General features: G+C 42.6%; 4 protein-coding genes across 15 annotated transcripts in view; 3 read left to right on the top strand and 1 right to left on the bottom strand.

Annotated features, from left to right (window-relative positions):
- SSB (Sjogren syndrome antigen B) overlaps positions 1-19,368 on the top strand; it is a 29,901-nt gene extending 10,533 nt beyond the window's left edge. The window contains exons 1-13 of one of the 8 annotated variants that reach the window (XM_027637009.1): positions 10,645-10,729; positions 11,465-11,521; positions 13,644-13,718; positions 15,206-15,309; positions 15,473-15,647; positions 15,797-15,904; positions 16,005-16,105; positions 16,350-16,421; positions 16,506-16,548; positions 17,246-17,386; positions 17,740-17,923; positions 18,083-18,214; positions 18,908-19,367. In XM_027637009.1, the coding sequence (XP_027492810.1) occupies positions 13,653-13,718; positions 15,206-15,309; positions 15,473-15,647; positions 15,797-15,904; positions 16,005-16,105; positions 16,350-16,421; positions 16,506-16,548; positions 17,246-17,386; positions 17,740-17,923; positions 18,083-18,214; positions 18,908-19,002 (1,221 nt within the window). In that variant the 5' untranslated portion in view covers positions 10,645-10,729; positions 11,465-11,521; positions 13,644-13,652 and the 3' untranslated portion in view covers positions 19,003-19,367. Of the gene's footprint in view, positions 1-6,769; positions 6,790-10,626; positions 10,730-11,140; positions 11,163-11,464; positions 11,522-13,643; positions 13,719-15,205; positions 15,310-15,472; positions 15,648-15,796; positions 15,905-16,004; positions 16,106-16,349; positions 16,422-16,505; positions 16,549-17,245; positions 17,387-17,739; positions 17,924-18,082; positions 18,215-18,907 lie in introns of those variants that run through there. The other 7 variants (XM_027637010.1, XM_027637007.1, XM_027637013.1 and 4 more) reach the window with 7 other exon arrangements.
- KLHL23 (kelch like family member 23) lies at positions 4,050-10,392 on the top strand. Its single transcript, XM_027637005.1, has 3 exons — positions 4,050-5,296; positions 6,637-6,789; positions 7,342-10,392. Exons 1-3 carry the CDS (start codon positions 4,084-4,086, stop codon positions 7,650-7,652), a joined length of 1,677 nt encoding a protein of 558 aa, XP_027492806.1. The 5' UTR covers positions 4,050-4,083; the 3' UTR covers positions 7,653-10,392.
- METTL5 (methyltransferase like 5) overlaps positions 19,024-24,706 on the bottom strand; it is a 6,369-nt gene continuing 686 nt past the window's right edge. The window contains exons 1-8 of one of the 5 annotated variants that reach the window (XM_027637029.1): positions 23,968-23,989; positions 22,826-22,947; positions 22,092-22,206; positions 21,485-21,666; positions 21,031-21,113; positions 20,865-20,916; positions 20,134-20,183; positions 19,024-19,133 (exon numbers count right to left, since the gene is read on the bottom strand). In XM_027637029.1, the coding sequence (XP_027492830.1) occupies positions 19,080-19,133; positions 20,134-20,183; positions 20,865-20,916; positions 21,031-21,113; positions 21,485-21,666; positions 22,092-22,206; positions 22,826-22,934 (645 nt within the window). In that variant the 5' untranslated portion in view covers positions 22,935-22,947; positions 23,968-23,989 and the 3' untranslated portion in view covers positions 19,024-19,079. Of the gene's footprint in view, positions 19,134-20,133; positions 20,184-20,864; positions 20,917-21,030; positions 21,114-21,484; positions 21,667-22,091; positions 22,207-22,825; positions 22,948-23,284; positions 23,349-23,404; positions 23,422-23,668; positions 23,936-23,967; positions 23,990-24,706 lie in introns of those variants that run through there. The other 4 variants (XM_027637026.1, XM_027637027.1, XM_027637024.1 and 1 more) reach the window with 4 other exon arrangements.
- UBR3 (ubiquitin protein ligase E3 component n-recognin 3) overlaps positions 24,646-24,706 on the top strand; it is a 104,210-nt gene continuing 104,149 nt past the window's right edge. The window contains exon 1 of the mRNA XM_027636526.1: positions 24,646-24,702. Coding sequence (XP_027492327.1) covers positions 24,646-24,702 — 57 coding nt within the window. The remainder of the gene's footprint in view (positions 24,703-24,706) is intronic.

The raw sequence follows: 24,706 nt of genomic DNA, 5'->3' as shown, positions 1-24,706 counted from the left end.
TGTTGCTGTTCTGTTTAAAGAAATTCTCTCTCCCATTCCAACTACTGCCCCAATGGTGGCTGCTGCCACTCTGTGTAGAGCTAACACAGGTTTGACCATCCATGCCGACAGCTCCGAGTCAGCTGGGTGCCTTTTCCTTGCCTGGTTTCTGCTGCAATGCACAGGCCCATAGAATGGTGTGTATATATACATGTTTACACTGATTTTACTTATTCACTCTCATCCATATCTATAGTGCAATCCTCTCTTACAGGGTGGAAGGGAACACCTATGTCCATTTTAACTTTTAAACAGAATTGTTCTGTCTTTAAATAGTTTAAGGAATCATTTGTGAACATTCAGTCTCTTCACCACTTACAGTGTGATGAGTCTCAAGAGTTTGGCTATGCTTATAAAGATATTAAAAATAAGTCTCATTAAAATTAAATAATGTATTTCCAAATGTTTTTCTTCTTGTAGTCCCACAAAAGGTTCAGAAGGATGATGTCATCTGCTATTAAACTGAAGTCAGTTTTAGCTTAAGTGCTTTAATAGCTGATAAATTAGTCCAGTTTCACAGCATCTCAGTTGCTGATGTCTGAGGTGTAACTCAACAGCCTGCAGTTGCCATATTTGTCTTCTTTTGTTTTCTGTGCAGCATTGTTCTCATTTTCTTACAGACACTAGATGTTGTCACTACCTTCTTTTTTATTAATTGAAGATTTTTAGGAGTGGTCTTGCCTATTTTCAGGCTGGTAGTGTATATAAATAAAGATTTCTGTTGCGTAGTTCCTTCCTTGCTTCACCTATTTTAATGAATTGTAGAAGGCTGCTTTGAACAATCTGTTGTCCAAGATGTCCAGAGCAATATACTTGAGTTCTCAGGAGCTTTGCTTTATTGATGGATATTTGATAGGTATCTGAGATGTTCATATTAGAGATCTTGCCCTATTGTCTTGCATGAAGAGAATATCTGAAGAACTAGTAGGTCTCAAGTTTTGACAGGTTTAAATTGTCTGATTTACAGGTCACACAAAAGACAGTAATGGCTGTTGTATAGGACACTTTTGTATGTTACTTTGGGGTTTAAGTTGTTGCTGTGGTTTAACCCCAGCTGGCAGCTAAGTATCGCGCAGCGGCTTGCTCACTCCATCCCCCCCTCTTTGGGGAGGAGAACTGGGGAAAAAATTAAACCTCGTGGTTTGATAAGAACAGTTTAATAATTGAAACAAAATATGATACAGTATTCTGCTACATATAGTACTAAATTATTATGATAATTGTAATGAAAAGGAGAGATAAAGGAAAGAAGTCCAGGAGAAAAAAGTGATGCCCAATACAGTTGCTCATCATCTACTGACCAGTGACCAGCCCAGCCCCAAGCAGTGATTGGCCCCTCCCAGCCAACTCCCCCCGGTTTGTGTACTGAGTGTGACATCCTATGCTATGGAATATCCCTTTGGCCACTTCAGGTCAGCTCTCCTGGCCATGTTCCCTGCAGTTCCTTGTGCAGCTCCTCACTGGCAGAGCATGGGAAACTGAAAAGTCCTTGACTTAGAGTGAGCGCCACTTAGCAACATCCAAAACATCAGTGTGTTGTCAGCATGATTCCCATAGTAAACCCAAAACACAGCCCTAAACCAGCTACTAAGAAGGAAATTAACTCTATCCCAGCTGAAGCCAGGACAGTTGTGTGTCTCTTTAATTCTAGATCTACTACTGAATGTTCCATATTCTGTGCTGATCTCTTTTGTGATTTTAGAACTTAGTTGTGGTATAGCTTGCTTTCAGCTTGTCCACAGATCTCAGATACTGCTTACTTAAAAAACCCAAAAAAGTAGTATGTCAGTAATTGCTCAGCTTTTTTTTGCCACTTATATTAATTATTGCTCTTTTGGCCTTAGGAACCTATCTCATAGTTTGCTGTGAGAGTGAGAAATTGAGTGAGAAATTAATCTTCACACTCAAAAAGGGGTTCTTTTTCTGGTTTTGATGAAAGTACTGAAGCAGGAGTTGAGAGCAGATTAAGTAAAATAGACTACTTGAAATATTAGCAATTATGATCTAATTACTTCAAGTAGAGGGTAGAGCTGATGCTGTTTGCTCGACAAAGTGCATGTTGGAGACAGAAGAAATTTTGTAATTCCAGTAGCCAGACCATTAAGCTATTAGCCAAGTCTTGTTTGGGTTTTTCCTTCCCCCTCTTAATAAAAGAGAAGAGAGGACTTTTCTGAAGCATCACAATTACCAAATTTTTCCACATTTGGTTATCATGCAGGGGAGATGAGTATCTCCAAAAGGTGAAGGTGGTTTGAGCTGGTAATCCAGCCAAAAGAGAAAGGGAGAAGCTCCTTGAAGGGGATGTATGTTCAGTACTAAGTGTTGCTGACCTGCAGACTTGCTGACAGTTTAAATCTAAGTGCTGTCTGGGAGGGAGATGGCTTGGGTAAAATGTTATGTAAAGAAATGCATAATGGAAGGCATCTGTGTATGTGGCAGACAGGTCTGCCACCATACACCAGCTACCATGGAGAGTACTTAGTATTGTGTGCTAGTAGGATGGCCAAGACTTGGAAGAAGTTCCTGCTTGTCCATAGGAAGCTGATGAAATGCAAAACGCAAAACCACAGCAAAACAAATCTCTTGATGTGGGGATGTATAAACAGACTTAGGGCTGTACAAGGGAATGCTCCAGAGAAAGAAATGGGGTAATGTAGCTGAGGAACAGTCTCATGGCAGAGACAGCAGGGCTGTTGCTAATTCCTGGGTTACACTGCAAAACTCCAATTCTCTGAGCTAGCGATGCATCAAGAGGGGTTGAAGAAATAGAAGGTAAAGATGTGTGAAGGTGTACTTTTTGGTTTTGTGGGGTTTTTTGTTTGTTTGGATGAGTTTATTTTTGTCTCATGTTACTGTGTAAAGGCCAGGAGCAAGTCTGAGTCCTGTTGCATGATTAATACAGGAAGAAGGATGGCAGAGAGGTATGTCCACATACATGTTCCTGTTTGGATTTCTTTAGTTCGTGGTGGGCATTGTGGAGGAAGAACCACTAGTAATTGAAAGAAAAATATGATGCTTTTTCATCTGTGTAGAGCAGGAGCTATCCTAGTTTCTCCTTTTGAGTATTGCTGGCACAATAACAAATACCCACCTCCTTTTGGTAGGAGAAACCATTGCCAGTCCCTTCAACCCAGCAGAGCCTGGCTGGATCCAAACTCATCTGCAGATTAGGGAGGACCACAGCTGCTTGAACCCAGAGGATGCTGTGTTTCAAATAAAGGTGTCCATTGCAGAAAACCTTTTGCTAGCAGAGAAGAGAAAGACTTCTTAAATTGTGAACCACATTTTCAGAAGTTGTAAAAGCCAATATAGCCCTCTTCCTGAATGATTTACTTCTAGCTGGAGTCTGTCGGCAAAAATTGTGACTGTCCTTTGCACCCTGCCAGGTTCGGGTGTATGGGGAGAGCTCTGGCCACCTCCTTTCGACTCCTGCTCTCAGTCAATGGGAGAGCCCCTGGTTCTTGCTGCCCTTCCCAGTGTCGCTCCTGGGAGCGAGGGGCGCCTCCTCTAGAGGCGGCTTCAGGTCGCTGTCAGCGGCAGCCGAGCCCCCTCGCTTTGTTGTGTGGCTGAGTGACACCGAGCTGGTGACGCTCCCCAGGCATCTGCTCCTGTCCCTAATACGGCCGGGCCGTCTGTCACCAGCGCGGACAGCCTTTAACCCCTGCCCCGGGGTGGGAGCGCTCGGGCGGCGGCGGCAGCGGATCGGGCCGGACCTTCCCGAGGCGAGCGGGCGGGAGGGGCCGGGCTGGGCGGCGGGGCCGCGACCTCGCGGAGGGGTGCGGAGTGGTGCGGAGGGTGGGTGGGGGCGGCCGGGACACCAAAATAGGAGCTGCTGCTGCTGCGGCCCCGCCGCTCTCGCCGGCAGCTGCTCTTCCAAAGGCCGTCCCGGGGCCGCCCCGGGCTGGGAGCGCCCCTGGCCGCGGCCGCGCTCCGCACGGGCGTAAGCGCCGCGCCGGGCGGGTAGGGCGGGCCGGGCCCGCAGCCGGGGCGGGCGGGCTGCCCTGAGCACCGCGGACAAAGCGGCGGGAGCTGCGGGGCGCGGCGATGGCCGCGGCCGCGCAGGAGGAGTACGCGTATCTATACAAGGACTCCGGGCATCCCGCCGGCTTCCTGGAGGCGTTCCGGGCGTTCTACCTGGACGGGCTGTTCACCGACATCACCCTGCAGTGCGCTTCGGGGGTCATCTTCCACTGCCACAGAGCCGCCCTGGCAGCCTGCAGCAGTTATTTCAAAGCCATGTTCACAGCCGATATGAAAGAGAAATCCAAAAACCAGATCAGCCTTCCCGGGCTCAGCCATGCGGTACTGGAAGCCCTCGTGAATTATGCATACACATCACAGATCCAGATAACAAAGAGAAATGTCCAAAGCCTACTCCAGGCTGCAGACCTGCTCCAGTTCGTGTCAGTAAAGAAAGCCTGTGAGCAGTTCCTGGTGAGGCATTTAGACACTGACAACTGCATAGGGATGCACTCCTTTGCCGAATATCATGATTGCTCGGAACTAGAGAAGGAGTCCAGGAGGATATTGTTATGGCAGTTTGAAGAAGTGTGGAAGCAGGAAGAGTTTCTGGACATTGGCAAGGAGAAGCTCTCTTATATTCTTTCCAGGGAGAATCTCAATGTTCGGAAAGAAGAGGCAGCCATTGAAGCTGTCGTTAACTGGGTTGCACACAATGTGGAAGAAAGAATCGAAGACGTCTATGAACTGCTGAACTGCATCAAAGTAGACTTAGATAACATGTATTTGAGGTCAGCTTTAAGCCTACAAAAAAAATGTCGACTCAATGGCCGTAAGATAAGGTCACTCATATACAAGGCCCTCGACCTCAAACCCAAGAGTCTTTCCAGAAGACCCACAGCAGCCATGTATGTGATTGGAGGATATTATTGGCACCCCTTATCAGAAGTGCATGTTTGGGATCCTTTAACCAACGCATGGGTCCAGGGAACAGAGATGCCGGATCACACCAGGGAGAGCTATGGGGTCACTAGCTTGGGACCAGACATATATGTGACAGGAGGTTACAGAACGGAGAGCATTGAAGCCCTTGACACCGTGTGGATATATAACAGCGAGAGGGATGAGTGGACAGAAGGCTGCCCCATGCTCGACGCAAGGTATTACCACTGTGCAGTTTCCTTGAGTGGCTGTGTCTACGCGCTGGGGGGGTATCGAAAGGGAGCTCCTGTGCAAGAAGCTGAGTTCTATGATCCTTTAATACAGAAATGGCTTCCTATTGCAAACATGATCAAAGGTAGGTAAACTTTTTTATGGTGTCTGCCTCCAGTGCTGATCCTTTTGTATTTGCCACTTTAAGTGCCATAGACACATTTAGGGCTCGATCCAAGTTCTAGAGAAGTCAACAGGAATCTCCTGTTAATGTTGGTGGGCTTTGGTTCAGGTCTTCACTAGCCAAAAGACTGCAAACATCTAAACGCTATGCTGGGCTGTGCATGGAACACTAGGGTAGAAAAGCAAGTGGTAGTCTTGTTTAGTTTTGCCTTCTTTCAGAATAAGATTTCTGTCAGAATAGAAAGAAATCAGAAAACAACCTGGGATTAGAGTCGATTCAGTAGATGGTCAAAGAGCAAGCTCCAATAAAGGGATTGTATTATTTTAATAGAAGGCCAGATTACCAAGATTTTCTGAGCAATCATTTATAAAGGTGTCATCATTTAGAACTTCTTGCATGCAGTTTCCTTCTATTTCTCTGTATCATCTGTTCAGGATCCTTAGTTTAATCATTAGTGTGAGAATAATGAAAAGCACTAATACGTGTTTCTAGCAGCCAAAATAGTGATCTATTAAAAAGATACGAATCATAGCCAAACTAAAGGGTATAATTTTGTTATAAATTTTATAAGCAGTTATCAGTTTCATCATACATTTTTATAAATTAATGCAAATATTTACAATTAATTATAATAATTTAGTGTAAGTTGATGCAACACAGTATTTTACTACTTACATAGAGTTTTTGGAGGTATCTGTAACAGGAAAAAAAACATGTTTCTACAACTTTCTCCATCATTTGTATATTTTCCTCAAATATTGCTGCTATTCTCTTTTTATTTGCTTAAAAAATAGAAATGTTATGCTAATATTATAAGCAGTGGCATATTCTGTGCAGTTGTTTTGTCCAGTTTTCTGCGTGGAACATCTGATGTGCTCAACTCTCCCCTTGTTTTATTTCATTTTGTTGTCCTAGAGATAGATTTAACAGAGGTTCATTCTGGCTCCATTCTATTTATGTCCTTGTTTATACAATACCATAATTAGTAATACCATGAGAACGACTAAAATTATTAGAAAAGACACTGAACAATCTCAATTCCCATTGTCTTTGTCCTTGCCATATAAGTGATTTTTTAACATCTCTTTAACTTAGTGAAATATTGAAACTAATTCCCTACTCCAAAACCAATGTGACAGTGTGATTTTAATTACTGCCTAAAAATGCTGTGAACCATCATATTATATGCGATATGTATTGGTTACTGCAGTTTTATTTAGTTGTTCTTGACTTACACTGATAAAGTGTCTTGACAAGTCTGTTTTACTCACATTCAGTCTGAACTTTCATACTGTGTACAGGGGTTGGAAATGCCACTGCCTGTGCCCTGCATGAAGTCATCTACGTAACTGGAGGTCACTATGGGTACAGGGGAAGCTGTACCTACGATAAAATCCAGAGATACCATTCAGGTAGCAATGAGTGGAGTATAGTCACCACAAGTCCACATCCAGGTAAATAATAATTTCTGTAACAAATGTAGAGCTTGATTTGATGACTTGTATCTGGGAATCCTTCAGCCCAGTTAAGAGTTTTTGGCATATTCCTAGTTAAAAAAAAAATTGTCTGTAGGGCACCAAGGGCCATTTCCAGACTCTGAGAGGGAAAGAGAAGACCTTCTTCAAGCATCTGTTGTATAGAAATTGCTATACAAATACAGAATTAAGGAATGTCCACATTCTATTAAATAATATAACTTTCTATAAAATCTATTCATAGACATTTGGCAAAAATAATTTATATTAATTTTAGAAGAGTTTTCTCTATGTTCTACACCTGGTAACAGTAAGTTTTTGAAGCAATTCTCACCAGCTACTGCTGCTCAAATCTTAATCTTCTGTAATGCCTTCAGCTTTCTTTTACTAAGTGTAGCAGAAACTTGAGGTGTCTCCTAAGCCCAGTGAAGAAACTCAGCCGCCCTCAGTGGTGCCCAGTGTTTGTCATGTAGTTGCACTTTAAGTTAAGGTTGTCATGCTGAGTTGTACTGTATTCCTTTCTTTCTGAAGAGTACGGATTGTGTTCAATTACCTTACAAAACAAGATCTATTTTGTGGGTGGACAGACCACGATCACGGACTGCTATGACCCAGAGCAAAATGAGTGGAAGCAGATGGCTCACATGATGGAGAGAAGGATGGAGTGTGGCACAGTGGTCATGAACGGGTGCATCTATGTAACAGGAGGATATTCCTATTCAAAAGGAACGTATCTGCAGAGTATTGAGAAATATGACCCTGAACTGAATAAATGGGAAGCAGTAGGAAGTCTTCCCAGCGCTATGCGGTCACATGGCTGTGTCTGTGTGTATAATGTATAAACATTTAATTTTCATCTTGCTGTTACGGCAAACAGCAGATGCAGTATTCATAAAGTACTGATTACCTCATGACTGAGTTGTCTGATACGATCTCTTAGCGCATATTGTTGAAAATCAGGTATAATTTTTTCTTATTTTAAACAACTCAGAAATATAGACATGGTAACAAGATTTCCATATATTTTTCTGTCCAATCATTTTTCATCATGAAAGTTCTCAAATGACTCTCTTATAATACTTTATGCAGCTACATAGAAACTACTGTGAAAAAGAGATTTGTTTTTGTGGGAAATCACTGTGGGAAACTATGATCTGGTGCTAAGATGACTAAAGCCAAACCAAATACTTTACATTTCTAAGGGCTACTGGGCTTCAGAGGAAATCTTTGTATTCTGAAGGTAGCTATAATAATGGATCATTGCCCCAGTGGGGAACAAGGGAAGAAATGTCAGGCAGTAGCCTCAGAGCACAAGCCAAAAGTGGGCAGTAGTTTTCCAGAAGAGCAGTGCTCTGAAGTACAAGGGTGTTTGAGAAAAGTAGTCTCTTTGCCATTCTTACACTCACTTTGACATTGCCCATAAGAAATGAAAACGACTCTGCAAGGCTTTGCAATGGGCTCTTTGGCTGATGCACAGATATTTGTGAGGGTTTTTTTTGGTTGGTTGGTTGGTTGTTTTTTTTCAGAGAAAAGCCTTGACTTGGTAACTCTTTTTTAATATCAAATTCAAGATAGGTGTCTGTGTGGAATGGAAGGACAAAATGAGAGAGATTGGAAAGCTGCTAATGTCCCCCTGCAATACAAACTTCTCTATTTTGTTTAATACCATTTGATCTTCTAAGAGTGCTGAACTGTGACTTGAGCAAAGGTGACAACTGAAGAAACTTGTCAAAATATGTTATTTATGGAGAGATTGAATGCTAAGTGGTCTACAAGATTGATTTATTTATTATTTCTCTCAAAACATAATATGAGATCTTCAAATTCTGTGTAGAAAGCAGATTTTTGTAAAATGCTTTGTAGACAAATGGATCACACTGAGTGGCCTGATAGCAGTGATTCAAATAAAAAAATGCCTTGGGGAGCAGAGAGGCTTTTTTAGCACCGATCAGTTCCCCAATCCAGCTTATAAAATGACTGCAAAAAGAGCTATTAGACATTGGTGAGAGAGGCAGGGGTAACACAGGGCTGCTGAAGGGTGTAGTAGGAACTTCCCACACCAGCACTGTCACCTAAAATGAAATTTTATTGAATTTATCAGATTCAATGAAAGGAACTTCCCAATCAAGTAAGCCCTGAGTTTGTAGTATTTCTTTTTCTTGATCCTAAGCGTTTTCAACATTTTTTTTGTTCTTTCCCATTTTTATGCTATTTCTGACTTGCATTTGACTGCTGGTAGCAGGCAGCACTCAACTCTGAGCTTTGATGTGAAGTTCTGTATTGTGTATATATATAGTTCTTGTTTTGATGTCTTTGTATGTCACCTGACTGTGTCAGAAGCTCATGTGTGCGTGGGCTCAGTGTTTTGCTTCATTACACATCCCACTGGGAGCTATTTAAGGATCCAATGTAATTTGTTTAAAGACTCTAAACTGTAAAGCGGTGTGGGGAATTGAACTCTAATGCTGTTTGAAATGCGTTGGCCAGGCAGGTGGGCAAAAGAAACAACATGAATTTGTTTCTCCTGGAGATCTCCACAGCTGAGAAATTGTTCAAAGACAGGTAGAGCAGTAAAGGACAACGTTGCAAAAGCATGAAGGTGATCTTTGTATTGAACAAAACCGCAGTGAACTCAACATATGTAATTTTTCAGTGCAAATTATGTACCTGTGAAGCTTCATGTTTGTTGAAAAACATGAGCATAGAACAGCTGCTTATGGCTGGCCCTGAGGTTCATTCTGGCCCATATGCTGTCACCGACACTCATGGGTCGAGGAAAGGATCTAAGAACAAGGTGAGGACTAACAAAACAAAACCCCCAGTGCCCACTTGGCCACTGCTTCTAAACTAGGTGCTTAGCGTTCCTTCGTGAAAGACGGTACTGTTCCAGGGCAGGAGCACAGGCATTGGAAGCTAGATCTGCTTTGTCCCGGTGGGCACCCTGCAGGTGAGCAATTTGCTGCTTTTTGGCCTCAATGTTAAGTGGAAAAAAGCCTTTAGTTCTTCCATGCCAGGAGAGCATGTGCTGGTCTGGCACAAACAAAAGTCAATGAGATTACTGCCTAGGACGTCTGGTAAATTCTAATTTTTCAGAGACTTTGAATGCATTAGAATAAATGGAGATCAGAAGAAGTTCAGACTTGTGGTTAAATTTCAACTGGTGCTGTTTTTCACAATAACCTACAGTGCTCTTTTAAATTAGCTTATGTCCGTAGAATATCCCAAGGTATGCTGCCATCAGGTCTTGGACACAGGCAGGAATATGAATTCAGCAAGAGAAATAGGGATTCTGCCTTCTGGTCAGCGACCTACAGCAGGTGGGAAGCTCAGAACAGGGAGTCTTTTAGCCATCTGTATGGGATGTTTTTAATAATAGTTGAATGTAAACACTGAATTATTGTGCTATCAGACCTGTATTATGGTAGACACAGTTTTATTGTTTTTCTTTTAAACTAGAAAATTAACTAATAGAGAAATCAAATAACTTGTAAAGCCCGTGTTTGTAGCGCCATAGATGCCCACAGTACATCTTCAGTACTTCAGTGAATGTTTGCAGTATTTAATAAATGTAAATATACTACCATTGTACAAATACAAGCTTTTAAGTTACTTTTTCTGTTCAGAGCTCAAAACCAGGACCCCGGCGCGCCCGGAGGAGTGGCCGCGGAGGGCGCTGAGGGCTGTTGCCGCGGCCCTGGGCATTGCCCGGCCCTGCCGCCTCCCCACACGCTCGGGCGCCCGCGGCGGGAAGGGCCGCGCGGGAGTGGGCGGGGCCGGCGCGGGGTCGGAGCCGCACCTCCCCCGCCCCGGAGGTGGCGTCACGCGCGGGGCGGGCGGGTCGCGGGGGCTGCTGGGCCGCGGCACCGACTCGCGGCCTCTGGAGCGGCGGAGCGGGACCGGAGCGGGGCCGGACGTGCAGGTTCGTGCGGGGCCCCGGCCCCCCCCCCCCCCCCAGGCCCTGCCCCGCTGAGGAGCGACGGGCCGTGCCGGGGCAGGGCTGGCGGCGGGCTTGGCGGCCGGGCCGGGCGGGAGGCCGGGCGGTTCCCGGCGTGGGGAGCACGTGCCGCCTGTTCCCCGGCGGAGTTGTGGAGCGGGCCTGGCCGTGCCGGCGGGGCGGGGGAGCCGACCGGGCCCTCCTCGCCGGCAGCGCTACCCGCGGCGCTGCGGGGCTGGGGCGCTGCGAGGCTGGGGCGCTGCGAGTGAGGCGGTGCCGGCGGCCCCGCTCCCGCCGCGGGGCCCGGCCCGGGCCGAGGGCAGCGCTCCCGCTGCTCCCGCTGGTGTCGGAAGGGGGGGCGTAGGCGCTGCGGGCGTGTGAAAGTGTCATCAAGCAAACTGATGGTCTCCTGGCACAGGTTAGGGGCCCACATTTCAATTATTTAATTACTTCTTATAAGAAACTTCTTATAAGAAACTTCTAATTCTGCTCAAAAAAACCCCAAAAACAAACACAAGCCAAAGTATCGTCTGTGAAAACGTGTGGTAGCAGTTAACCCTTACCTTAACTAAAAAACTATATTTTGAGGTAAGAATCCTGTCAGAAGGCTCCAACCTCTGACACAGGGGTTCCTGAACAAGGTATGGTATGAATAACAGTTCCATGTTACTTTATTGGGGAAACTTTCTTATTTAAAAAAGGCTTTTCACTCTGTTACAGTAATGGTAGAACCAGCCTGCAACTAAGCTTTGTCCAGACCTTGACACTAAATGGCTGGTAAGATGAAAATCCACTTGAGAGTTCTTTTAGGATACTCTAGCTAATACAGTGTGGGATCTAACTGTTCTTGTTAAAGGGCCTGACTGTCATTTTTTGCTTGTAATTTAAATCTAATGACTACTTGTATTACTTTGTTTTCATTTTGTGTGGTACTGATGCAAACTGTTGGCACACAGAAGGAACAAGTTATTGTGGTCTGCTAAGAAAGCCCTTACAATAAAATGTTGTAGGATTTTGCATGCAGTTCAGGCTGTGATTGCTGTTCAGTGCAGTTTATTATCAGTCTTAAGTGCTGCACAGCACCTGAAAACTATTGATCTGGAGGTTGTCTTGTGCCAAACGACTGAGCTAGAGTCTGAAGTGAGCATGTGCAGACAAGACTAGAATTTTTCTTAAATTAGGCTGCTTCTGCTTTTGTTCTAAATAGGTTAGAGCTCAATCACTGAACTGAATTCCACGCATGGCAAGCTTGAGTCTTTCTTAGTTTTGCCTATAGTTTGTTGTTACTGCAGGGATGCTTTTTAGAAAAACTTCTCCAGGTGTAAGACTTAATCTAAAGGACCTGTGCCAGGTCTTGTGTTGTTTTACACTTTTTGGTATTGACCTTGAAAATACTGCTAAGGAAGTAGGCTTTGGGTTTTTTTCTCTTTTCAGCATTGGAGCTGAGCCTTATGTGAAAATGCTGGTTCTGGGCATTTTGGTACCTGGGCTGAGGCAGGCTGGGATAGTGGCCAATTAGTTGATCTCTTGGAGAAAGCTGTGACTGCTCCAGAGGCTGCCATTAAATTTCACCAAATTGGGTATAATGTGAAAAAGAACACTGGTTTCTCTTACAAGTTTGGTGTGGGGGACAACAGCACAGGGGAATGTTAAGACAGTACCAGCACCCGAACATGGTGGTGAACTGTCAGTCTCCTGTAGTCAGGGTGGCTCATGTGAGACATCTCTGAAGTAACTGCATTTGGCAGCTTGGGTACTCTGGCCTGGGATTTGTAAAGTGCTTTACAGACAAATGGATCACACACTGAACATCGCTGTCAACTAACACGTGCTGAAATCAGGCTTTAAAGAGCGTTAGAGTGTTAGGTACAGGTGGAAGCACAATAGTAGAGACTGGGGTGCATATTTAAAGTCTGTAAGTGCCAGAGAACTACAAATAAGTCCAAGGATGCTATGCAGTTTCCAGATCAGGAAGATGAGGAAATGGAAGTACTGCAGAGTGCAGTAGGGTGAACAGTGACTGAGGAATTAAACTACTAGAATAAGAAGATGGGGTGCCAGGTGGGTGTTCAGATGAAGAACATAATTTCTCATGACAAGGGCGTCTTCACATTTTATATCCTTATCTTAAGAGCAGCTAGACAGACATTTTTGGATCCCAGTTAATTTTCTGGTCAGTAGCTACTTTCTTAGTGACTGCATCTGATGTACTGGGATTATACCCTTGCTGCCAGTTAAGTGAAGAAGTTGCTTCCAAGGTAAAACATCTGTTATCAAAGATACTTGATTCAGCATTCAAGCAGAACTCCATTGAAGACAGATTTGTAAAGGAGAGAACTAGACATTTTTAGGATGTATTAATAAATGCAGATATTTTTATTCCTTCCTCCAGTAAGTTCCATCAACTTTCAAAGATTAGACAAGAGACAAACTTCAGAAATGTTTGTCATCATACCTATGTAGGAATTAAACAATTTTTGTTATTGATGTTTTGCCTAGTGGTGAGAGGTTGGATTTGACTTAAAGAACAAATGTTGTTGGCTCTCAGCTTTGTTGCTGCTCTTAGGCACAAACTGAGGATCTGTGCCTAGAAAAAGGTAAATAAATAAGGCTGTGAAGTGCCAGCTTTTTTTAAATTTATCTTGAATACAGAATGCCAAATGCTGCCTTAACAACCAAAGTATTTTACTTGTGTTTTTTTTCTCCACTTGTTTCATAGTTTGCCCTTGGAGTTTGCAGCGATGTGTGTAGTTGCTTCACAGGCATAAATGTATGGCTAAAGAACTTGACTGTTACCGTGTTTAGATGAGGCTGCAGTGAAATGCAATGCTCTGGGAATATAAGTCTGTAGAAAGTACTATTCAGTAAGTGCTTTTGCTCTGTATTCTCTTCAACACAGCTGGTGAAAATGGCTGAAAATGGAAATGGTGAAAACATGTCTATCTTGGAAAGCAAAATCTGTCAGCAAATTGAGGTAAGTTCAATTTATAGTTTGGGATCTGGACTGAGGTGTGGTTTTGGAGGCATTAATTGGCAGGGACTTGGCTAATGGGAAGTTGACTTTATGATGAGTTAGATTCGAATCTTCAGCTCTTTAAAAAAATGTCTGTCACAGGTCTGTGACAGGTATTTAATACTTTAAGGTAGTTATAATAGTAGTTTAAATTGGAAGTTATACTTGTCTACAGTTGCTTGTAAGACCACACTTGCTAGCATTTTAATTGCTATAGCAAGTGAATGTATCATTAAACAATTTATAACCACATTGCTGGGGTTATTCTATCTATGCAAATAGGAGAAGGTTGAATTTTAATTCTGTATGCCTTAATTTTTTTGGGGGTAAAATCCTCCCACTCAAGAATCTGTGCCAGTCAAAATATTCACACATTACATAGCTTGCTATTGTGATTTACTGCTTTGTAATTTATTGCTAAAAATTACAACTAAACTTACATGCCTGCTTTGGATTAACTGTTTCTCTCTCTAGAGGCTTGGAGGGTTACCCTCCAACAAAAAAACTGAGCCCATCACTTAAAATAACATCTAGAACAAAACTGTTTTTCTGAAGGATAAAAGTATAGCTGCACGTGAATGCCCACTACCCTATGGAGCCATTATTTATATATAATAAACAAAACACAGAGATTGAGAAAAGGTAGTTGACAAAACTAGACTTCTGGTAATGTGAATTTGAGGTACATTAGAGGGAGAAGTATTGCTGTAAAACCTGCACTGACTTTTTAAGGCACTATGATATTGGTGGAAACATTTCAACTTACCCTATGGCTTCAAGTATTTGACACTAGTTAGATGCCTGCTAGATTGCAGAAGAATCTGATTAGCCTGTCTGCCTTGAACTGAATTGTCTTCCCATGCTGCACAAGATCAAAATAAGGACACAGTAACTAAATAAAATTAAAAATAAAGATTAAATTTAAAATAACATTTTTTTAATCTTTTGGTGTTTTGTTGAATGAGACCTAGAAAGTCCAGTTTATGTATATGATTTTTCAGTGTGCAAATACCATATTCTTGCTTGTACATTCCTTCAATAAGGACTAAAACCTGAATCTGTTGGTGACAAATTTGACTTTTGACTCTGCAGAGCTTGATCTGCCTGATAGATGCTTATGATGTTAACAGAATAAGCTTCACTCCTTTCCTAAACAAAACTGCAGTCTATCTTTGCCTCATTAGTCTCATTGGATGAAGCACTGGTTTGCTGTGGCGTTTGTTTCTGTGGGGAGATTGTGTGTTTGTTTTTACAGCTTACATGTTGCAGCTAACTTTTGGCAAAGTATCACATTAAAGCAGGAAGCAATAATTTCAGAATTCCTAATTATTCAGAGTAGTTACTTTTGGTATGTCTCGATTGACTGCAGTAAGCTGTCAGATGAAAATGAGCTTTTAAGGCTGAATATTTCAGAACAAATCTCTTTTCCTCTCCCTTCTTTTTTGCAGTACTATTTTGGCAATCACAATCTACCAAGAGACAAGTTCCTAAAAGAACAGATCAAACTAGATGATGGCTGGGTACCTTTAGAAGTAATGATCAAATTCAACAGGTAAAACAAAGTACAGCTAATGTGGATAGAAAAGTAACTTTTAGCTACTTATCGCTGTAGCCAAGTGTTCCTGGTGTGCATGTACAATTCCTGTTGCTGTTTTAACATCCAGCTTCAGCTTTGCCTGTGTATTTGTAATAACCTGTGTCTGCTTACTCAATAGGTTAAGTCGCCTTTCAAAAGATTTTAGTGTTATTGTAGAAGCACTAAGAAAATCCAAGACTGGTTTAATGGAAATAAATGAAGACAAAACTAAAATCAGAAGATCTCCAAATAAACCTCTTCCTGAATTAAATGACCAGTATAAGGCTGCAATTAAAAACAGATCTGTATATGTTGTAAGTAAATTTCTTCCTTTACTCTATGCTGTTCTGCATGAGTTTGACTGAAAGCCATCTGAGTAAAGCTTGAATTAACTCATACCAAATAGGCTGTAATTTCTGAGTCAGTTCACGGAATATAATTGAAGCTCATTGCTATCTTGCAGAAAGGCTTTCCACTAGATGCTACTCTTGATGATATCAAAGAATGGCTTGAGGATAAAGGTCCAGTTGAAAACATTCAGATGAGGAGAACATTGCAGAGAACATTTAAGGTAACTCTTGCAATGAACATTTAGACCTGGGGCAGGGATCCTCCCTGGACAGCATTCTGTTCAATTACTCTAACATTCAATGTCTCTTGCAATTTAACAGGGCTCAATATTTGCAGTTTTTGATAGTGTTGAATCTGCTAAGAAGTTCACAGAGATACCAAATCAAAAGTACAAAGACACAGAGCTGATAGTACTTTTCAAGTAAGTCCTCTTAACTGATATATGAACCAATAATGGTAAAGGGTGGATTTAGACAAGAGCCTGGCTTGACCTGAGAAGTGTAAGTTTCTAAACTGTTGTACAGCTATTAATAGCTGTACCTTTTGGAGACTAGCACCTCAACTTGGAAAAATCATTTCAACAGTTTCTTGTCTACTGCTGTCTTATAAAGTAATTATAACAGAATACTTTAAATTATATTAACGTAGCTTATATTCAATTGAAGGGAGGAGTATTGTACAAAGAAGAATGAAGAAAGGAAACAAAACAAAGTAGAAGCAAAAGCAAGAGCTAAGCAGTAAGTCATTATCAACTGAAGTGCCTGATTTTGCTTGCCTGACCACAGCTGAACTGACTCATAACTAATTTAACTTTTCTGCAGGGAAAAAGAAGAGAAACAGAAACAAGCAGCAGATGCTGAAATGGTATGGGTTTCTTTTCCTAAATCTCTATACCTGGAAACTATGCAATGCTTGCTTTTGTATGTATTTTCAATCCATGCACAACATAGTCCTGCACCTACGTTTTGTAAAGCTAACATGGGACATTCTTTCTGAAATTTTATAACATAGAGCACTTTCTAGAAAATCACTTCAGCTTTTCCAACTAACCTACAGTAAGACTCTTTTGTCATGATGTTTAATCTTATTTTCAATAGATTTATTTTGTTTGAAGGTTCATGTCCTGAATTTAAATTATTAGGCTTGTTTACTGGTTCAGACATAATCCTGAAAGCACTATTGAGACGATTGTTCTCTTGTGGTGTTTAAAGGATTCATTAAGAATTTAATCAGTATTATAATTTTTCTACCTGAGGTATCAGCCTTCAGAAAACTGTTTTGTAGAATTTAGAGTGTAACTCTCTTATGGAAAAGAAGTCCTAAGTTCCACTTAAGTGTATCCTAGTACTAGCAAAGAAAATTCAAAAAAGGAGGGGGGGACACACTGTGCAAGAATTGGACATCAGTATAACTAAGTTATATAGCAAAAATGCTAGAGTTACTGTAACTTCAGTTGCTTATTTATCATCATATTTAATAGTCTTAGGATTGAGGAGGAAAATATGAATGTTCAAGCTTGACTCTTCAATGAAAATGTAGGATCTTTTTTTATTTCATTTAGAAGTCACTGGAAGAAAAGACAGGATGTCTTTTGAAGTTTTCTGGTGATCTGGATGACCAAACATGCAGAGAAGACCTCCATGCTGTATTTTCTGGTCATGGAGAAATCAAGTGGATACACTTTGTCAGAGGTGCAAAGGAGGTCAGTAGACTCTTAGACAAGGACTTAAGATCTCTGTCTTGAACTTCAAAAATGAATGATTAAATGTTTGTTCTCTTATGTAATCAAGTAAACGACTGTCTTGTGAAATTTCAGAATATTTACAGAATTAAATTATTTCCTTGAATTCTTTCAAAAGAACAGATAAAGGTTCCAGCCTTGTTAGTTGAGAAGGCCAAAACTGAGAATGTTTGTTAGGACAGCCCAAGGGCTTTGGTTTAGTCTAGACATGTTTTACATCGTGCAAGAGTAATACAACAGGGTATGTTGTTCATCATTCTAGATGAATGTTTTTGCAGTAAGACTCAAATGCAGACACCACTCTTCTTTTTAAGGGAATTATCCTGTTTAAAGATATTGCCAAAGATGCTCTGGAAAAAGCCAAAACAGCACATAACGGAAACTTACAGCTTCGGAACAAGGATGTTGCATGGGAAGTGCTAGAAGGAGATGCAGAGAAAGAAGCTCTGAAAAAAATACTGGAAGATCAGCAAGAATTATTGAAACAGAAAACAAAAGGTCCTCCTTTCTTTTATGAATTTAAGCCTGTATAATGTCCTAGAATTGGCACTCCAAGTAGTGAATATATACTACAGACTGACTTAACTGTAAAGTATTCCTTTGAGCTTGCCAAGTAAAAGAAAATGATACAAAGTTCCTAATCTTGTATCTCCACAGGGCGCAAAATTAAAGGAAAAGGAAGAGGAGGAAAAATACCTCAGGGTGCACAAAAAGGAAAAGTACAGTTTCAGGGCAAGAAAATTAAATTTGATAATGAAGAAGAAGGTGGTGAAGATGATATTAAAACAGGTATGTCATTCTGTGCACTGGCTGCAGCTTCTTTAGTACATAGAGCTACTTTCTAGAGAAGTACTCATGTTTCTTACAAGTGTTTCAGATTTGTGTCTGCATTGTAGTATTTCTGCCCTCGTGTCAGTATCAGTGAAGTAACTTTAAGAGTCTTGTGCTTGATTCCTTCCAGAACTGTCCAAAAAGCATACTTAGATAATTACTAGATAGGTAAGGCTTTACTGCAGGGCTGTACAAAGCATTCTGCATTGAAAGATGGTGGTTATCAGCTACTTTACACAACTGTACAGACCCAGTCTCTTGAGTGGTGGGGTTTTTCTTCCCTTGAGGATATGAGAAGACTAATAGTTCTGCCTGCCAGTATTTAGCTTGAAGAAGATCAAGAGCTAAGCTTCTGTTCATTGTATATGGCACCTGCTTAACTAAAAACCAGTGAAACCTCCTGGTAGATTGTATTCCTTTATTTTCTTACCTGCCTTCCTGCTATGGAGTTATACTGGGATGAATCTCTTCAAAGGTGGTATTTTAGAACATCTAAAAGCTTTAAGTCACAGTAATAAGTAAACCCTCTAATGCAGAAGTGGCTGCAGATAACTAGGACTGATCCTTGAACTTACATGGTAGGGTTTGTTTTTTTCAGATTTCAGGTAATGCTTTCCTTTACCCTAAATGACCACATATTCAATCTTGCAGAACCAGCAAGTCCCAAGAAGAGACCACTAGAGGAAACGGAAAAAGAAGAACCTGCACCAAAACAACTGAAAACAGAAAATGGAGGTGGCAATTAGTAATACTAAAATAAATAAAAATTTTAAAAAATTAGCGGTTTTATTGTTCCATTTTCAATAGGTTTTAAAGACATGCCTCAATTCAGGAGTTTCTTGGCAGAAAATCTAATGAAATCCACTTCAACGTCAACCTACAAGTAAAGAAAAGCTTCATTTTGTTGGGTTACAGCTTTCTTTTGTTTAAGAAGCATGCTTACTCCTAACATACAGTCCTGGAAAACTTTTATATTTATAGTTTTGTTTATACTGTCAGATGCTCTCGATTTTTCTGGCATTTCATTCAGATGTAAAAGGTTTTGGACTTTGTAATCTTGTGCTTATGTTGAACAGCAGCTGGCAATAAATGCAGAACTTAAAACTGCTTACTACTAAAGTCTGGTTAATGTAGTATAACACTGTAACTCTCAAGTAGCAAAGATAAAGGACAGACTTAACTATTTTAAGTTCAAGTCACCAAGAGCATAGGTACAGCTGAATAAAGCTTCTAGTCTTTACTACTCAACATACCTAACAGTCTTCAAATATTGCTCAGTCTCCTCTCTACTCCCTCTATGGTAATGGAGGGGATACACATCTTCCAGGCCAGCATTCAGTACCCAGGAACGTGCCTCTGGGCTTAAGGCTTAACCTTCCACACTTGAGTATCCTGACTAGATCTTTAATTGTTGGATGAAGTCCACTGCTTCCTTCTGCTCCCCCCAGGATGGCTGAGCCATTTCACTGGCTGTAGCTATTTGCAATACTGGCTCTGTAGAGCATAGAACACTGAAACAATGCTACAGCTGTAGCAGTTCTGGCCTTCAGCATTTAGTTCAGTCTAACTACTGGTTGCAGATAGGATCAAGCAAATGGCTATTAGGAGTGAATCAAGGAGGCTACCCTTAGCTTATCACCTCTAGTTGCAGTGTTGGCATAAATCTTTGTGTATAGCTTTGACTGGCATTATAACGATTCCTTTCATTGTTCAGCTACAAAATGTAATAACAGTAATGGAACCTGATGCTCTCAGAGTGAAGTCTCAACTGCTGTGAGCATTCCTCATCCAGTACATATGGCCCTAAAACTTGAATTTTCATAAGGAGAATTTATTTACCGCAGCATTTGCTCAATTATGTTAGGTTTTATACTTACTGATTTCTTCTTATGGAACTTGTATGATGCTGGTAGGTCAAATCTAAGTTCTGTGAACAGTACAAAGAATACTTGTTAGACTAGTATGATTATTGGTCACTTAAACCCTACATCCATGTACTTCTGTTTCCAATGCCAATGTTGTGGCCTGTTGTGATAAGTTTGGATCTCTGGACTAGATGATGACTGAACATTCAAGCTGTCCAGATCAGGCAGCTAAAGTGGATGGCTGAAATGCAGTTGTGCAGTTGTACTTCTGCAACTTCATGTCTTAATGTCCATGACTGCATAAAGCCTCCAGCTAGTGGTATTTAAGAATAAGGAAGATATTTACACAACTGCCAAAAATATTTAGGTGACTAAGGACAGGATGCTTTTTTGTGTGAGAACTGACTTGTGCTTTGCTTTTGTTTTTCGGCAACTGTCTCCTTTTGAAGCAGGAAGGAAGGTAAACTATCCCGAAGACAAAATCTAGTCCAGGAAGAAACCTATTTCTGTACAGAGTATGTATTCCTCAAAGCTTTATTAAGTGCCTGGTTGTATTATAGCCAGGTAGCAAGATATGAAAAAACAAAAAGTCTGCTTAAAAAAAAAAAAGACCTGTGTCATTTCAGTGTTAAATCACAAGTAAATTTACCTCAGGCTGTTATGACTGGGTAGTAATGTTATAGGTGTTACCCCCAAACAAAAGGTTGGGGTGTTTTTTTCCGCTACCAACAAACTAATATTACCTGCTATGACTTCCATCTTCACTTCCCATTCATCTGCTTTCTTTTGAATGTGCTGGAATATTAAATAGATATAGGGAAATGTGAAGCTACAGACATCATCATTAAATGCCAGCTATCTTGTCTTCTTGTCTGGTTAATGCTTGCCATACTAAAATGAAGGACTTACCTGCCGTGTTGAAGTTTTGTGAAGGGAATATACAGCTGTTTTTGCCATTTGCAGAGCAGTTTTCAGAAAAATCATATCAATTCCTAAAAGAATGATGGAATTATTAGCGCTGTTAAATGGAAGCTTAAATATTTGCTTCATTTTTTTCTGGAATAATATCTATTTGAGAAACAGCACTGAATACATTAGGGTACAGAAAGAATTTCTAAATCTTTCCCAATTGCTTTCGGTAAAAATGCTAGGGATATGAAATAGCTAGTATTGTTTATTTCAAATCCAGTGACTGTTAGCTACAATGTTGAAGTTGTTAATCTGTATTTAGGAAGCTGATTCCTGATCAACAAAATGCTAGGTAACTAGAATAACTAGCTAACAAAGGGAGATGTTTCATTAAAAGCATTTCCCTTGCTACTTTGTTTGTAATAATTTCTAACTGATTCTGAGAATTACCAACCTTTGTTATGCTTGGTACCAAACGGAGGGTTCATAATAACTGTGTCAAAAGCATCTGACATGCTACCAGACAAAGAACAGATATCACACTGAACCATGTTGACGTTCGTGAGCTCAAAGTCCTCAATATTGCTATTAAATAGTTCCAGTGCATCTGCATCTACGTCAAATCCCACACAGAATCTATTAAAAAAAAAGTGTCACATATTAGTCTCCTACAAACTAAAGCTTTTAAAGGGATTCTTGTACACAACTTGTTTTATCTAGGAAATGTAACAAGCATACATTATAAATTCAGTGCTGATAAAAATTCAAGTAGTTCTGTTGCCATTTCTCAAATATAACTCTAATTTTGTTAAGGAAGTTTCATGGGTTTATTTAGTGCTTCAAGGGAAAGCAAATATTAAATATTCAGAATTCATGACAACTGTCCACCACTTTCACAGTAGGAATGGTTATTGATATTCAGAACTTACTTAATAGCCTGACTATGCACCAGATTATATACTTAAAATGAGTGTAGTTCAGCATTGCTATGTTTTAATCTTACTTTCTACTGTTCTATGCCAGAAAAAAAACATAACCAGAACATAGCATTAAATACTTACCCTGCTCCTAACATTGCACTTCCAATGCTGAGCATGCCACAACCACATCCTAAATCTGCAATTGTTTTGTTTTCAATATCATCAAAAGTATTGTGAATTGTATAAAGCATACATGCTGGGAAAAAAAAGCAAACAACAAAGATCAATAATATCAAATATACACCTGTTTTATCAAGGAAAGCTACACCTCCCTTCAGAAAACGCTTAACTAAAGGTTTCTTGTAATGCAAAATTAAGCTGATATTCTCACTGCCTGTAATTCTCTTTTTCATTTGTATGTGAAGAGTCAAAAACATTCTGATGAGTTGTAGAACTCTGGGTCTTTGGTGGAGAGATTACACACAGAGCTTTGAGTATTGTTTGTGGAAAAAGTATGCCTCTAGATTTGTTTGAGGAAAAACAATAGGAGGATGTAAAATATTGAAAAAATCACAATTAAGGTATGAAGGAGTGTCTCTATATACATTTTTATTGGTTTTATGTGTCATGAAATAAGTCCAAATCAGCTTTTGCAGTTACAGATTAAGATGCTTCTATCACATTATCTTTAAAATCAGTTTATTTGATTTTTGGATTGTACACCAATATACTTCTAAATATTTACATTCCTGTTGAATACAATTTCTTAACTGCTTTTAATGTAAGGTCTTCAAAGGAGATAATGCAGTAGAAAAAACCTTTTTAATTAATGATGAACTAGCAAAAGAGACAACAGTGCTGTGGGTCACCTCTACCTGCGATATGAGGTCTTGTTGGATACTGTTCAAGGAGTAGTTTTGGACTGTCAAAAGTATCAACTTCTTGAAGACAGCTTTCCAGTTCTTTCAGCTTTAATTTCTTCATGTTTATGGTTTAGCTAGAGGAAATAGCGTTATAATCAGTTACAATAATATAAATAAACAGCATATTATCTTAAATTATTTTATACTTAATATCCCCCAGTATTCCGCAGCATCTCCCGGTTGTTTCCATGAAGCTGTTCCCGGGATGCAGCTGGCGGCGCACCGATGACGGGGAACGAGCGCCGGACCGCGGCAGCCCCGCTCCCCACCGGCCCCCGAGGTTCCGCATCTACCGCCAGCGCCCGCCTGCCACCCAGCCCTAAGCAAGGCAGGGACTGAGCCCCAGCGACCGCCACCAACCACCCGGTTCGCCCGCCCCACAGGTCCCTGCCCGCGGCCGCCCCCCCTCACCGCAGGCCCGCACGCGGCCCCGCCGCCCGCTCACCGCAGCCCCGCCGGGCCGGGCCGGGCCGGGCCGCGCAACTTCCGCCGCACCGCCCCCGGCCCGCCCCTTCCCAGGCTGACGGGCACCTGAGGGGATGAAACGCAGCGGAACTTCTCCCTCTGTTTAATTAACAAGTGGGTGAGCTCCAGTGTCGTGTATTGTAAACACGGGACGTTTTATTGCAACCTCACGTGTCACCGCTGCTCGGTGCCTGCCACAGCCCGGTCTGCCAGGTCTGTCCCCCGGTGGTCCCGCTGCTGAGCGCCCTTTAGGGACAGAGCAAGAAACGGGACTTCTGCCTGGCCGGTGGGAAGGGCGGTCGTTGAAAGAAGAGTAACAGATTTGCCTACTTTTCCCATTTTATTTCCTTCCTGCGATCCCGCTGGGAGACACGCTGCACGCAGCACGTGCCCCACACTCCCTGCCCTTAAGGAACCGCAACACAACACAAACCGCCGGCAGACGGGCAGCCATAGGGAGCAGCGGAGAGCCAGAAGAGAGGCAGCTGCCTTGGGGCCCGTTGCTGTCGGGTAGAAGGTTACTCTCCTTTAGGGACAGATTTCTCTTCTAAAGTTTTCCATTGCACAGTTGGAAATCTGTTTATCGAGATTTAAAACCGCCGATCGGTGTGTGAGGCACGGTAACTCGCGTTCTCTCCCGGTGGGAGCGCGCAGGCAGCCCCATGGGATACGGGGGCGCAGGTCTGCGGACACCCCGGGATGGCGGGGCTGTTGCCGGAGCCCGGCGCTGCTCTGCGCTCCCAGTGGGGCCGCCTGATGGCAGCGAGCGCGGAACGGCCGGCCCGAAGCCTCAGAGGTGCCTCCTGCAGCCCCCGCAGTGCCCCGGCCCGCAAAGCCGCCACCGCCTCAGCCCGGCGGGACCCTGCGGCCCGGACACGGCGGCGGCAGCGCGAGGTCTCACGGCACCCGCTCCACGGGAGGCACGGCTCGGTAACAAACGGGCTCCGCTGCCGTCGGGGCCACCGGCCGGGCCAGCTGCGCCCTCCGCGCTCTCCGGGGCTGCCGAGACCGCCCGTCCGGACACGAAGTTCGGGGCCGGCCGGTAGCTACACACCGCGCGTGGGCGGCGCGGGGCGCGCACCTGCGCGCTGGGAGGGCGGCGGGAGGGCAGGGGCGGGGGAAGAGGAGGGTGGTGTCAGGGGAGGGGAGAGGCGGTGTCGGGAGGAGGGCGCGGGCGGCAGGCAGGGCGCCGGTGCCGCGGCTATCGCGAGAGGGCGGCGCCGCGGGGCGGGGAGCGGAGCGAGGGCGGCGGGGGGAGCGCGGAGCCGGAGCCCGGCGCGGCCGTAACGGCCCCTCGGTGTCCCGTCATGGCGGGGGCCGGCGCCGGCAGCCGGGACAAGCGGGCGACGGCGGCGCGGCTGAAGGCGG

Source organism: Corapipo altera, unplaced genomic scaffold (genome assembly GCF_003945725.1).
Source record: "Corapipo altera isolate COAL_440 unplaced genomic scaffold, ASM394572v1 45, whole genome shotgun sequence".
NCBI lineage: Eukaryota > Metazoa > Chordata > Aves > Passeriformes > Pipridae > Corapipo > Corapipo altera.
The sequence above is the reverse complement of the archived record's forward strand: the minus strand, read 5'-3'. Positions and strand labels throughout refer to the sequence as shown.

Coding starts and splice junctions, on each gene's coding strand:
- KLHL23 (XM_027637005.1), top strand. CDS start 4,084: ATGGCCGCGGCCGCGCAGGAGGAGTACGCGTATCTATACAAGGACTCC. Junction 5,297..6,636: donor TATTGCAAACATGATCAAAG/GTAGGTAAACTT, acceptor TACTGTGTACAG/GGGTTGGAAATGCCACTGCC. Junction 6,790..7,341: donor CACCACAAGTCCACATCCAG/GTAAATAATAAT, acceptor TTCTTTCTGAAG/AGTACGGATTGTGTTCAATT.